Below are 12,341 nucleotides of genomic sequence, written 5' to 3'. Positions count from 1 at the left end.
CACACACACAAACTGCAAAGCACAGTGGTGAGCACAGCAATTCAAAGAGCTCCCCAGTCTAAACACACAACCTCCTTTCACCAGACCAAAAGCCCAACGCTTCCCTTCTCCCCACCTGGGGTTCACCCAAAGCACCAGGCTCCTTCTTCCCACCCCCATTGCTAGGCTGGTTTCAGGCTGGCCAGGCCTGAACTGCTCTCCCCACCCCCACCCCTTTTTACCCTGGCATTAGGCCTGAAGAGACCAAGATTGCACAGGGATAGAAAAGTTACTCATGCCAAAGAGGCCTCAGATACTCCCCCGTCGTTACCAGATAAGAAAGAGGCTCTCTCCCACGGGAGCAGAGAGGGAAGAAAGAGAAAGACAGGAACTCTGATGCCAGACTTAAAAGGGTGCAAGGTTTATGGATCACAGGATCACAGCTCACAGGATGTCAGGGGTTGAAAGGGACCTCTGGAGATCTTCCAGTCCAATCCCCTGCCAGAGAAGGACCAGAGAATCCAGCACAGGTCACACAGGAACACATCCAGACAGGGCTGGAAAGGCTCCAGAGAAGGAGACTCCACAACCTCTCTGGGCAGCCTGCTCCAGGGCTCTGGGACCCTCCCAGTGAAGAAGTTCCTCCTCATGTTGAGGTAGAACCTCCTGTGCTGCTGTTTAAATCCATTGTCTCTTGTCCTGTCCCAGGGTGCAAGTGAGCAGAGCCTGTCCCCTCCCTCTTGATCCTCAGACATTTATAGACATTTATTAAATCCCCTCTCAGTTTTCTCCTCTCCAGACTAACCACCCCCAGGGCTCTCAGTCTCTCCTCACCAGGCAGTGCTCCAGTCCCTCAACCATCCTGGTAGCCCTCCCATGGACTCTCTCCAGCAGATCCCTGTCCCTCTTGACCTGGGGAACCCAGAACTGGATGCAATATTCCAGGTGTGGCCTCACCAGGGCAGAGCAGTGAACCTCCCTGGCTCTGCTGGCCACACTCCTCTGAATGCCCCCAGGACCCCAATGGCCTTCTTGGCCACCAGGGCACATTGCTGTCCCATGCAGAACTTCTTGTCTACCAGCACTCCCAGGTCCTTCTCCACAGGGCTGCTCTCCAGCAGATCACCTCCCAACCTGTACAGCTGCAGTTTTATTATTCCTTCCCAGATGAAGGCCTCTGCACTCAGTGAAAGCCTAAGCATTTCTCTAGCTAGCAAAGACTTGGAGCTGGCAGAACAGTGAGGATTTGGAAGCTTCTGAGATAATTGCCACAGCTCATTTTTCAGAGCTGCTTCTAAATACTGACTGCTGAAAGGGTGAGTAATCTCTTGGAGCTGTAAATGTAAGCACAGAAGATGTGGAATTCTCAGGAGAGGGTTAATGTGGATGCTTTATCTGGGCTATCCTGATAGCAGTTTGTTTTAATACTGGCACTGAACCTAAAGAAAATGGCCTTGCAGAGCAGGTAATGCTTGTAAGCTTGCTTGTGCCTCTCAAAATTCATCAGAGGCTTGTTCTGCTGAAGGTGTCAAACCACTGCCACATACTGACACGGAAATGCAGGGGAAAATGGGGTGAAAACACTGTAGCTGCAAGATGCAGCAATGCAAAGGTTCTATTTTTACAGCTTTCTAAGAGATTGAGAGTGGTTTTCATAGGCTTTTTATAGTTAATAACAAGCAGTAGCTGAACTTTTCATCACAGACATTGCTGATGTTTGCACAGATCCACAGAATGGGTTGGGTTGGAAGGGACCTTCAAGATCATCCAGTTCCAACCCCTCCTGCCATGGGCAGGGACACCTCCCACCAGCCCAGGTTGCTCAAGGCCTCATCCAACCTGGCATTGGACACCTCCAGGGAGGGGACTAAACATTCTCACATTTAGTCATTTCTCTTCCTAAAATGTCAGGGAAAATTGTCTTTGAATCCTCAGATTTGGTAAACTTGATACTATGAGCATCTTTCAGTTAAGTGAATACTAAAATGTTGAAATGCTGCCTTTTGGGGAGCTACCTACTTGAAATTCCTATTTTCAGTCAGTTTAGGAGCAATGGTTTGAAACTAGAGCAGGGTAGATTCAGACTGGGGATGAGGAAGAAATTCTTTCGATTGAGGGTGGTGAGACACTGGAACAGGTTGCCCAGAGAGGTTGTGGATGCCCTTTCCCTGGAGGTGTTTTTAAAGCCAGGCTGGATGAGGCCTTGAGCAACATGGACTAGGGGGAGGTGTCCTTGCCCATGGCAGGGGATTGGAACTGGATGATCTTTAAGGTCCTTTCCAACCCAAACCATTCTAGGATACTTTGAATCTATTTCCCTGCATTACTCCCTTTTGTATTCCTTGAGCTTTTCAATACTGTGTTTGTCTTTCACTTGATGTTGGTTTTAAGAACAGAAAGGACTGTTTAGAAGCCTGGACTTTTAACAAAATACAGGACTGGCCAGGGATGTGGAGGCTGATGGCAGCCTTGGCAGCTGCAACCATGAGTTAGTGAAGTCTGAAATCCTGAAAGTAGCGAGGAAAATAAATCCTGAAGGAGCAGCATTGGACTTCAGGAGAGGCAGCTGTTGGCTTGTTCAGAGATTTTCTTGGCAGACTCATACAGGAGACTGCTTTGAAGCGTAGAAAAGCCCAGGAAGTTTGGATATCTCCCCAGGGACCTCACACCAGGAGAACTATGCCTGCCAGTATCCAAGAAGTTAGTAAACGTGGATGAAGGCCAACATGAATGAACTAGGGACTCCTGAGTTAGTTCAAATGGAGAAGGAGGTAGAAGGTGAGGTAGGAGAGATGTCAGGTGCAGCAGATATGTAGTGATGGTGCTGTTGCATGCAGTGAGGGCATCCAGAAAGCCAAAGATCAGCTGGAGAAGAAACTAGCAAAGGCAAGAAGAAAGGCTTTACTCCATGCACAGGCAGCAAAAGCAAACTACCAAACCAGGTGTGGCTGAGGAACTGCTGGGCAGGCTGCTAGTCAGAAAGACCTCAACATGCTGAAGAAATAGGCTAATAAGATCTCATGAAGGTCTACAAAGGCATATGCAAGGCCCTGCACCTGGGACAGGACAGCTGTGTGCACCAGACCAGCCCAGGGGCTGACTCTTTGAAAACAGCTTTGCAGAAGGCAAGGAGTTGAGCATGAGTCAGCAATGCACCCTGGCAACAAAGAGCCACCAGCAGCCAGAGCTGCTTCAGCAAGAGGATAGCCAGCAGGCTGAGGAAACCTTCTGGGTAACACTGGGGAGACCACAGATGGACTACTGTGCCCACCACAAGAAAGACAATGGCATACCAGAGCAAGTCCAGTGGATGACCACCAAAACAAGGAGAGGCTGCAGCAGAGGGCATGCAGGGAGAAGGTGAGCAAACTTGTTTGCTCAAGTCTTAAACAGAGGAGAGATTTTACTGCTGTCTTCCAAGGAGAGCCTTTTCTGCTCTCTTTAATGAGAGGACAGGATAGAGAGGGGATGGCTCTTCTCACATGCACACTTAAAGGGCAACAGCCAAAAGGCACAAGCTGCAAAGGCAAATTTCAACACAAAGTAAAAAGTCACTAAGAGGCTGGTCAAATGCTGGAACAGGTTGCCCAGACAGACTGTGGCATGCCCAACCCTGGAGATAACCACATTCACAGTGGACAAGGCCCTGAGCAACCTGATCTACATCAGTCTAAGGTCTGGAGTGCTCAGAGGTGGTGTCCTGAGGTCCTTCCTGAATAAAGTTATTCTAGTGATTCTAGTCTATGGTTCTGTAATTTAGAACACCAAAAGCAAACAAACACAGCAGGAAGCAAAAGCAAACCAAAACACAAACCCAAACTCACAACAAGTAGGTCCTGAACACCAATACTTTTTGACACTTTACTTCAACAACAGAAACTGTATCAGACACCAAGGGACAAAAGGATTTTCAAACCCACACATTTAAAAAACAAACTGTAAGGAAACTTCATCAACCTCAGTCTAGATGGAATGAGTTGCAATTATTGACTGTAATCAACAGGAAATAGGTGCAAGAAAGGCCACTCGGGCGTTCTGTGTCCAGTTCTGGAGCCTCTGTTCCAGGAAGGGTCTGGAGGTGCTGAAAGGTGTCCAGAGAAGGGCCATGAGGATGAGCAGAGGGCTGGAGCTGCTCTGCTCTGTAGACAGACTGAGAGAGTTGGGGTTGTACAGTCTGGAGAAGAGAAGGCTCCACGGAGACCTTCTTGTGGCCTCCCAATAACTGAAGGAGGCCTTAAAGAAAGCTGGGGAGGGACTTTTGAGGGTGTCAGGGAGTGATAGGACTGGGGGGGATGGATCCAAGCTAGAGGAAGGGAGATTTAGATTAGATGTCAAGAAGTTCTTCCCCATGAGGGTGATGAGACACTGGCACAGGTTGCCCAGGGAGGTGGTGGAAGCCTCATCCCTGGAGGTGTTCAAGGCCAGGCTGGATGTGGCTGTGAGCAACCTGCTGTAGTGTGAGGTGTCCCTGCCCATGGCAAGGGAGTTGGAACTGGATGATCCTTGAGGTCCCTTCCAACCCTGACAATTCTGTGATTCTATGAAGTCTAATATTGAAAGTCTATTTTTAGCTAACACAGCAGAGGAGCAGTTTCTGATGACACAGTAAAAAGTATCAGGTAAATTTTTTAAAAAATGATAGTTTGAAAACAAAATAGAATGATTGCAATTTATTCCAGCAAAGATAAGCAGTGTGAAAAATGGAACGACTATTCCAGTATCATTCAGATTTCTCCATTATCCCCAGCTGAGAAGCACTCACTTTATTCATTTTTTCTAAGCACCCACACGACATAAGCCCAGCAAAAATAAACTATTTTTAGGAATAAGAAGAACTAAGACTATGAGACAGCCAGAGTCAGTGACAGGATAAAGATCCTCAGCGACAGAGCAGCGTAGAGCTCTAAGTGGACTGCATTTGCACACTTCACTTGTGAGATTTCCTTTGGATGCTGTGTACTTGATTACCTCTGTCTATACAGTGAGGCAGTGCTAATTTATGCCTTGCTCCAGGGCTGACAGCTGCCTGTGCCAGAGTCACAAACTGAATCGAGAAACTCCAGAGCTAAAAGCTAACAGGCTACAGGCTCTTAACTCAGAGCTGCACATTCATGTTTTATTCATGAAAGAAGATACCTACACACCAGCCTGTGAAATGCAGTCTTTTAACATTTTTATGTCAATTATTAAAAACAAAAGACAACTCTTACCTTTAGGTCACTTCCTGGCAAAGTCCCTATGCCATCCTTCCAGTCCATAGCACTGAAAACATCAAACTCTTGACCATTTCCACTAGAGGCAGGTTCATTCATGATGCATGTACTAAAAGAAAATATTAGAAAATAGTAAGGATTCGTCTGGAAATGCTGGAAGTGGTTTAATGTTTAGTTATGAAAAGAAACTTTTGCACTGAAAGGGTTCTAAAAACACTGGAATGGGCTGCCCAGGAAGGTGGTTGGATCCCCATCCCTGGAGGTGTTGCAAAGAGGCAGAGATGTGGTGCTGAGGGACATGGACTATTCATAGAAGCATTGAATTTTTTGGGTTGAAAGGGACCTTAGAGCTCATCTAGTTCCAAGCCCCTGCCATGGGCAGGGACACCTCCCACCAGCACAGTTTGCTCAAGGCCTCATCCAGCCTGGCCTTGAACACCTCCAGGGAGGGAACATCCACAGCCTCCCTGGGCAATCTGTGCCAGTGTCTCACCACCCTCACTGGAAAGAGTTTCTTCCTCATCTTTAGCCTCAATCTCTCCTAGCTCACAGCCAATGCCCCTTGTCTTGTCACTACAAGTCCTCCCCAGCTCTCCTTGGAGCCCCTTTCAGGTTGCTCTAAGGTCTCCCTGGGGCCTGCTCTTCTCCAGGCTGAACAGCCCCAACTCTCTCAGCCTGTCCCCATAGCAGAGGTTCTCCAGCTCCTTGATCATCTTTGTGGCCTCCTCTGAACCCTCTCCAGCAGCTCCAGGTCCTTCTTGTGCTGGGAACTCCCAAAGTAGAGGCAATGCTGCAGGTAGGGTCTGAGCAGAGCAAAGCAAAGGGGCAGAATCCCCTCCCTCCTCCTGCTGCTCACGCTGCTCTGTGTGTGATGCAGCCCAGCCTAGCACCTGACCTGGCAGAGTTAGAGAATGTTGGACTGGATGATCATAAAGATCTTTTCCAACCCAAATGACTCAATGACTCTGTGACCAGTGGACACTTCAAATGCCCTTCACAGATTAGTATCAAATGCTCCCTCACCACAGTGGCAGAGTGGGCAGCTGGTGACAATGCTGCTCACATACACTGAGGTAATAAAGGCAAGAGGAAATCTTTTCAAAGCCTTCCCAAACAAGATCTGTATTATACAATAGCAGTAATGAGGCTGCACTGGGGATAAATGAAACCTTTCCAGCTGCAAATAAAGTGACATGGGGAAAGCACAGCTCAAGCCCACCTAAGACAACCAATTGTTGTGGGGAAGGCAAGAGAGGACAGGAAGCCTGGAATCAAGAAGTGTGCATATCAAGAATCAAGAATCAAGAAGGTTGGAAGAGACCTCAAGGATCATCGAGTCCAACCTGTCACCCTACACCTCATGACTATCTAAACCATGGCACCAAGTGCCACGTCCAATCCCCTCTTGAACACCTCCAGGGATGGTGACTCCACCACCTCCCTGGGCAGCACATTCCAATGGCCAACCACTCTCTCTGTGAAGAACTTTCTCCTCACCTCCAGCCTAAACCTCCCCTGGCGCAGCTTGAGACTGTGTCCTCTTGTTCTGGTGCTGGTTGCCTGGGAGAAGAGCCCAACCCCCTCCTGGCTACAACCTCCCTTCAGGTAGTTGTAGACAGCAGTGAGGTCTCCCCTGAGCCTCCTCTTCTCAGGCTAAACAGTCCCAGCTCCCTCAGCCTCTCCTCATAGGGCTTGTGCTCAAGGCCTCTCCCCAGCCTCGTTGCCCTTCTCTGGACATGCTCCAGCAATTCAACATCTTTCCTAAACTGAGGGGCCCAGAACTGGACACAGTACTCAAGGTGTGGCCTAACCAGTGCTGTGTACAGGGGTACAATGACCTCCCTGCTCCTGCTGGCCACACTATTCCTGATGCAGGCCAGGATGCCATTGGCTCTCTTGGCCACCTGGGCACACTGCTGGCTCCTGTTCAGGCGCCTGTCAACCAGTACCCCCAGGTCCCTTTCCACCTGGCTGCTCTCCAGCCACTCTGACCCCAGCCTGTAGCTCTGCTTGGGGTTGTTGTGGCCAAAGTGCAGCACCTGGCACTTGGATTTGTTGAATGCCATCCTGTTGGACTCTGCCCATCTGTCCAGCCTGGCAAGGGCCCTCTGCAGAGCCCTTCTACCTTCTAACAGATCAACACCTGCTCCCAGCTTGGTGTCATCTGCAAATTTACTGATGATGGACTCAGTCCCCTCATCCAGATCATCAATAAAGATATTGAACAGGATGGGGCCCAGCACTGATCCCTGGGGGACACCACTAGTGACAGGCTGCCAGCTGGATGTGGCACCATTCACCACCACTCTCTGGGCTCTGCCCTCCAGCCAGTTCCTAACCCAGCACAGAGTGCTGCTGTCCAAGCCACAGGCTGCCAGCTTGGCCAGGAGTTTGCTGTGGGGGACAGTGTCAAAGGCCTTGCTGAAGTCCAGGTAGACTACATCCACAGCCTTTCCTACGTCCACCAGGCTGTCACCTGGTCATAGAAGGAGATCAGGTTGGTGAGGCAGGACCTGCCCTTCCTAAATCCATGTTGGCTGGGCCTGATTCCTTGGCTATCCTTCAGGTATGCAGTGATTGCCCCCAAGACAATCTGCTCCAGGATTTTCCCTGGCACTGAGGTCAGGCTGACAGGCCTGTAGTTCCCAGGTTCTTCTGTCTGTCCCTTCTTGTGGATGGGCGTCACATTGGCCAGTTTCCAGTCTTCTGGGACCTCTCCAGTGAGCCAGGACTGGTGGAAAATGATGGACAGAGGCTTGGCCAGCTCATCTGCCAGCTCTTTCAGCACCCTAGGATGAATCCCATCAGGTCCCATGGACTTGTGAATATCCAAGTGACTCAACAAGTCTCGAACTAATTCCACATGGATTTCAGGAGTACAACACTGCTCCTTGACCCCATCAACCAGTTCAGGAGGCCAGTTATCCTGAAGTCCTCCTGCCTTACTGTTGAAAATGGAGGCAAAGAAGGTATTTAGAATCTCAGCCTTCTCCTCATCCTTAGTTACAATGTTACCCTCCACGTCCAATAAAGAGTGGAGGCTCCTCTTGCCCCTCTTTTTAGCATTAATATATTTATAAAAATGCTTTTTGTTGTCCTTCACGGAAGCGGCCAGTTTAATTTCTAACTGTGCTTTTGCCTCTCTAATTTTACTTCTACATGATCTAACAACACCCTTAAACATATCACTAGTTGCCTCCCCCCCTTTCCAAAGGCGATAAACCCTCTTTTTTTCCCTTAAATCCTTCAGGAGCTGCTTGCTCATCCAGGCCGGTCGTCTTCCCGCCGGCTCGTCTTACGGCATGTGGGAACTGCCAGTCCCTGTGCCTTTAGGAGCTCCTGTTGGAAGTAGGTCCAACCATCCTGGACCCCTTTGTTCTTAAGGGCTGTTACCCAGGGAACTTTCCGAATAAGTTGCCTGAACAACCTGAAGTTTGCCCTCCGGAAGTCCAAAGTGAGGGTTCTGTTACTGCTCCTCCCTATTTCCCTGCATATTGAAAACTCCACACATTTAGCAGGGATCAACACAACTGCTCTTCTGTAACAGCAGCAACCATGCTGATGTGAATGCTCCTCTCAACTCTGAAATGAACTTCAAAATTAATTTGAAACTCAGGACACCCAAACAGAATCATAGAATGGTCTGGGTTGGAAGAGACCTCCAAAGGTCACCCAGTCCAACCCCGCTGCAGTCAGCAGGGACATCCTCAATTAGATCAGGTTGCCCAGGGCCCTGCCAAGCCCCAGATTGACTATCTCCAGGGATGGGGCCTCATTTACCTTCCTGGGCAACCTGTTGAAGTGTTCCACCAGCCCAATGGTGCAGAACTTGTTCCTAAAATCCAATCTCAATCTGCTCTTCTCCAGTTTGAAGCCATTGCCTCTGGTCCTGTCACTGCAGCCCTCTGCAAGCAGTCTCTCTCCATCCTTCTTGTAGCCCACTTCAGGTACTGGAAGGTCATTACCAGGTCTCCCTGGAGCCTTCTGTTCTCCTTGTCTGTTTCACTACACTTTGATCTTCAGCTGTGAAATGTCTTTACATGCAGAGAAGCACAGATTCAGCAGAGGAAAACCTCTGCTTTGCAAGCCTTTACTTTACTGGACCCTTTTGTTTCAGAGGAGCAAAAGGACATGCAGAAATGCTGCATGTGGATATCTTCAGAAATGCTGCATGTGGACATCTCTTCTGTGCTAACACCTCATTCCCAAACCACTTGCACAAGCAACACAAGTGTACAACACTTGCCACCAACCCTTGGCTTGGGCCCACCACTTGTCACTGTCACAAAGCCAGCATCAATGGCACTGAACTGCAAATGTTTCCAGCAGCCAGCTGTCATTCCCACCAGCTCCTTCCTTTCTACTTCTTACAAACCCAGCAATCTTTAAAGCTGTGGCCTGGCAGCTACTTTACTACTTGTTCTATGTGGAACCTGACTCATTCATCTTCTCTCTGACTAAATTCTGCACTATGCCTAGCAGCTGAGATGATGTTTGCTGGAATGATGATAGCACCTCCAATTCTGGGATCAGTTGTGAGGCCACTCACTACAGGAAAGACACTGAGAGGCTGGAGCAGGTCCAGAGAAGGGCAACAAACCTGGCAAAGGGTCTGGAGAACAGGGCTGGAGAGGAGCAGCTGAGAGACCTGGGGGTGTTTAGTCTGGAGAACAGGAGGTAGAGAAGAGACCTCATTGCTCTCTACAGCTTCCTGAGAGGAGGTTGGAGCCAGCTGGGGGTTGGGCTCTGCTCCCTAGTCTCAGGTGATAGAAGGAGATGAAATGGCCTGAAATTGTGCCAGGGGAGGGTTAGGTTGGAGAAGAAGAAAAATTCGTTTGCTGCAAGAGTGGTCAGGGATTGGAACAGGCTGCCCAGGGAGGTGGTGGAGTCCCGATGGAGGTGTTCAAGAAAGGTGTGGCCATGACACTCAGGGCCATGGTTTGATGGCCATGGTGGTGTTGGGTAGACAGTTGGACTGGATGATCTTGGAGGTCTGTGCCAACTCAAACAATTCTCTGAGTCTCTGTGCAGCCAAATGAGCTGTGTCTTGGTTTGGGAACTATCAGCCAAAGCTCCTCTCTTTTCCAGTTTACACCACCTGAGCTTTTCAGCAAACCCTTTCTAAGCCTCATCCTCCTGCAGACTACCAACTTTTGCTGTATCAATAGCTGAAATTCTTGTAGGCAGTCTCTTCAGTGCTTCACCTTGCTTTCTAAAATCTAATTTCTAACCTAGGTCCCACTCCCAAGAAACTGCAAGGATCTACTAATAGTCTCTGGACATTTGGAATTTCCACAAAATAGCCTGAGTGGTATTTGTTCACCCACAGACAACAGAAAAAGATGCAAACCGAGCAGAAGGAAACTCAAGTTATCTAGAAGCTTTTCAATGAATGCTTGAGGGCAACAATTATTAGCTAGTTAACACTATTGCATTAAAAAAAAAAAAATCAAATTCACTTTTTTTTTTTTTTAAATCAGAAAAATTGTAGCAATCACTGCAACATGGCCACTACAGAGAGATACTGCTCTGGTTTGGGGCCTGCCATGTGGACTCCCTTGTGTTTCTTCCTGGTTTCCTACTCTTTCTACAGTACACTTTAAAACTCTGAGCAACCTCTTACCCCACCAGTACTTTTGTCACACAACAGCCACCACACAGGACAAGCAGGGTGACAGGACCTCAGTCAGTAACCAGTCCCTAGGGTGACAATTTCTGTGTCACCCCCTTCACTTCATACAACAAGCAGAGGACTCTATGAGAGAACTTCAAGTACTTCACAAGACAAGCCTGAAGTAAGCAGAACCCAAAGATTCAATGTGTCTTCTCCAGCTCTATGAGAAAGTATTGGAACCCATCCTGTCAGTGAATTTTGAAATATGTCAATAAACCTAATCAAATTCAGTGCCATCTGAGAAGTTCCCCAAAGCTACAGAGCTGATCTTAAACACCACTCCCAGTCAAACTCCTGCACAGCTCAGGGCAGTTCCTGCAGCACAACTTGGACAACCTCTCCATTTCCAGAGACTTTCAAGGCCCATGCTGATGCGTTCCTGTGTGACCTGCTCTAGGTGACCCTGATCTGGCAGGGGGTTGGACTCAATGATCTTCAGAAGTCCCTTCCGACTCCTACCACTCTGATTCTGTGATCCAAGCACCCAGCCTTCCATACCTCAGCAGACCAACTCCAGGTGGCTTCCACCAGCCCCAACTGCAATGTGATGGCAAAGGCATAACCTTCTCTCACGGACACAAGATCCAACCTGCCCAAGGAGCAAATGAAAAATTGGATCTAGCCAGAAATTCAGGCAAGTTTAAGGAGATGAAGCCTGCTGGTTTAAGCACAGTGGTGTAACAAGCTGCCTGTGATTAGCCTGGCTAAGCAAACACAAGGCTGTGTTCTCCATTAACTGCTGTTTCCAAGTAACCTTCAATTACAGCCCTGTTTAGAGGACACTTCACTCAACCTTCCTGTGCTTTATTTATTCTACAAAGCGTGTTCCAAAGGATTTGGGAGAAGAGATGACAGAAGATGGAAAGACACTAGGGGAGGGTGTGGGGAAACTTCCTCACAGCAGCTGCTCTCCAGTAGAGCAAGGATCAGCAGCCAGGCACTGCCCCAGCTGCTGGGGTCTCCAGAAGTGCCTCTCTCATTGCAGACAGGATGTGTGACAGAGACAGTTGGGGAAAAATGGCATGGGGAAAAAAGGACATGGAACTGCTCTGGAACATGTCCAGAGGAGGCCACCAAGATGATCAGAGGGCTGGAGCATCTCCCTTATGGGGACAGGCTGGGAGAGCTGAGTCAGTTCAGCCTGGAGAAGAAAAGGCTTCAGAGAGACCTTAAAGCAGCCTTCCAGCACCTGAAGAAGCTCCAGAGGGAATTTTTATATGGGTTTGTTGTGCAAGGATGAGGGGCAATGGCTTTGAACTGGGAGAGGGGAGATTGAGACTGGAGATGAGGAAGCAATTCTTTGCAGTGAGGGTGGTGAGACACTGGCACAGGTTGCCCAGGGAGGCTGTGGCTGCATCCTCCCTGGAGGTGTTCAAGGCCAGGCTGGATGAGGCCTTGAGCAGCCTGGGCTGGTGGGAGATGTTCCTGCCCATGGCAGGGGGTTGGAACTGGATGATCTTGAAGGTCCCTTCCAA

General features: G+C 49.0%; 1 protein-coding gene across 1 annotated transcript in view; it reads right to left on the bottom strand.

Moving 5' to 3' along the window:
* L3MBTL3 (L3MBTL histone methyl-lysine binding protein 3) overlaps positions 1–5,294 on the bottom strand; it is a 72,917-nt gene extending 67,623 nt beyond the window's left edge. The window contains exon 1 of the mRNA XM_054393002.1: positions 5,190–5,294. Within this exon, the coding sequence (XP_054248977.1) occupies positions 5,190–5,291 (102 nt within the window). The 5' untranslated portion in view covers positions 5,292–5,294. The remainder of the gene's footprint in view (positions 1–5,189) is intronic.
* Between the last annotated feature and the right edge of the window lie 7,047 nt (positions 5,295–12,341).

Source organism: Indicator indicator, chromosome 27 (genome assembly GCF_027791375.1).
Source record: "Indicator indicator isolate 239-I01 chromosome 27, UM_Iind_1.1, whole genome shotgun sequence".
Classification (NCBI taxonomy): Eukaryota; Metazoa; Chordata; class Aves; order Piciformes; family Indicatoridae; genus Indicator; species Indicator indicator.
This window is presented reverse-complemented; position numbering and strand designations above follow the sequence as displayed.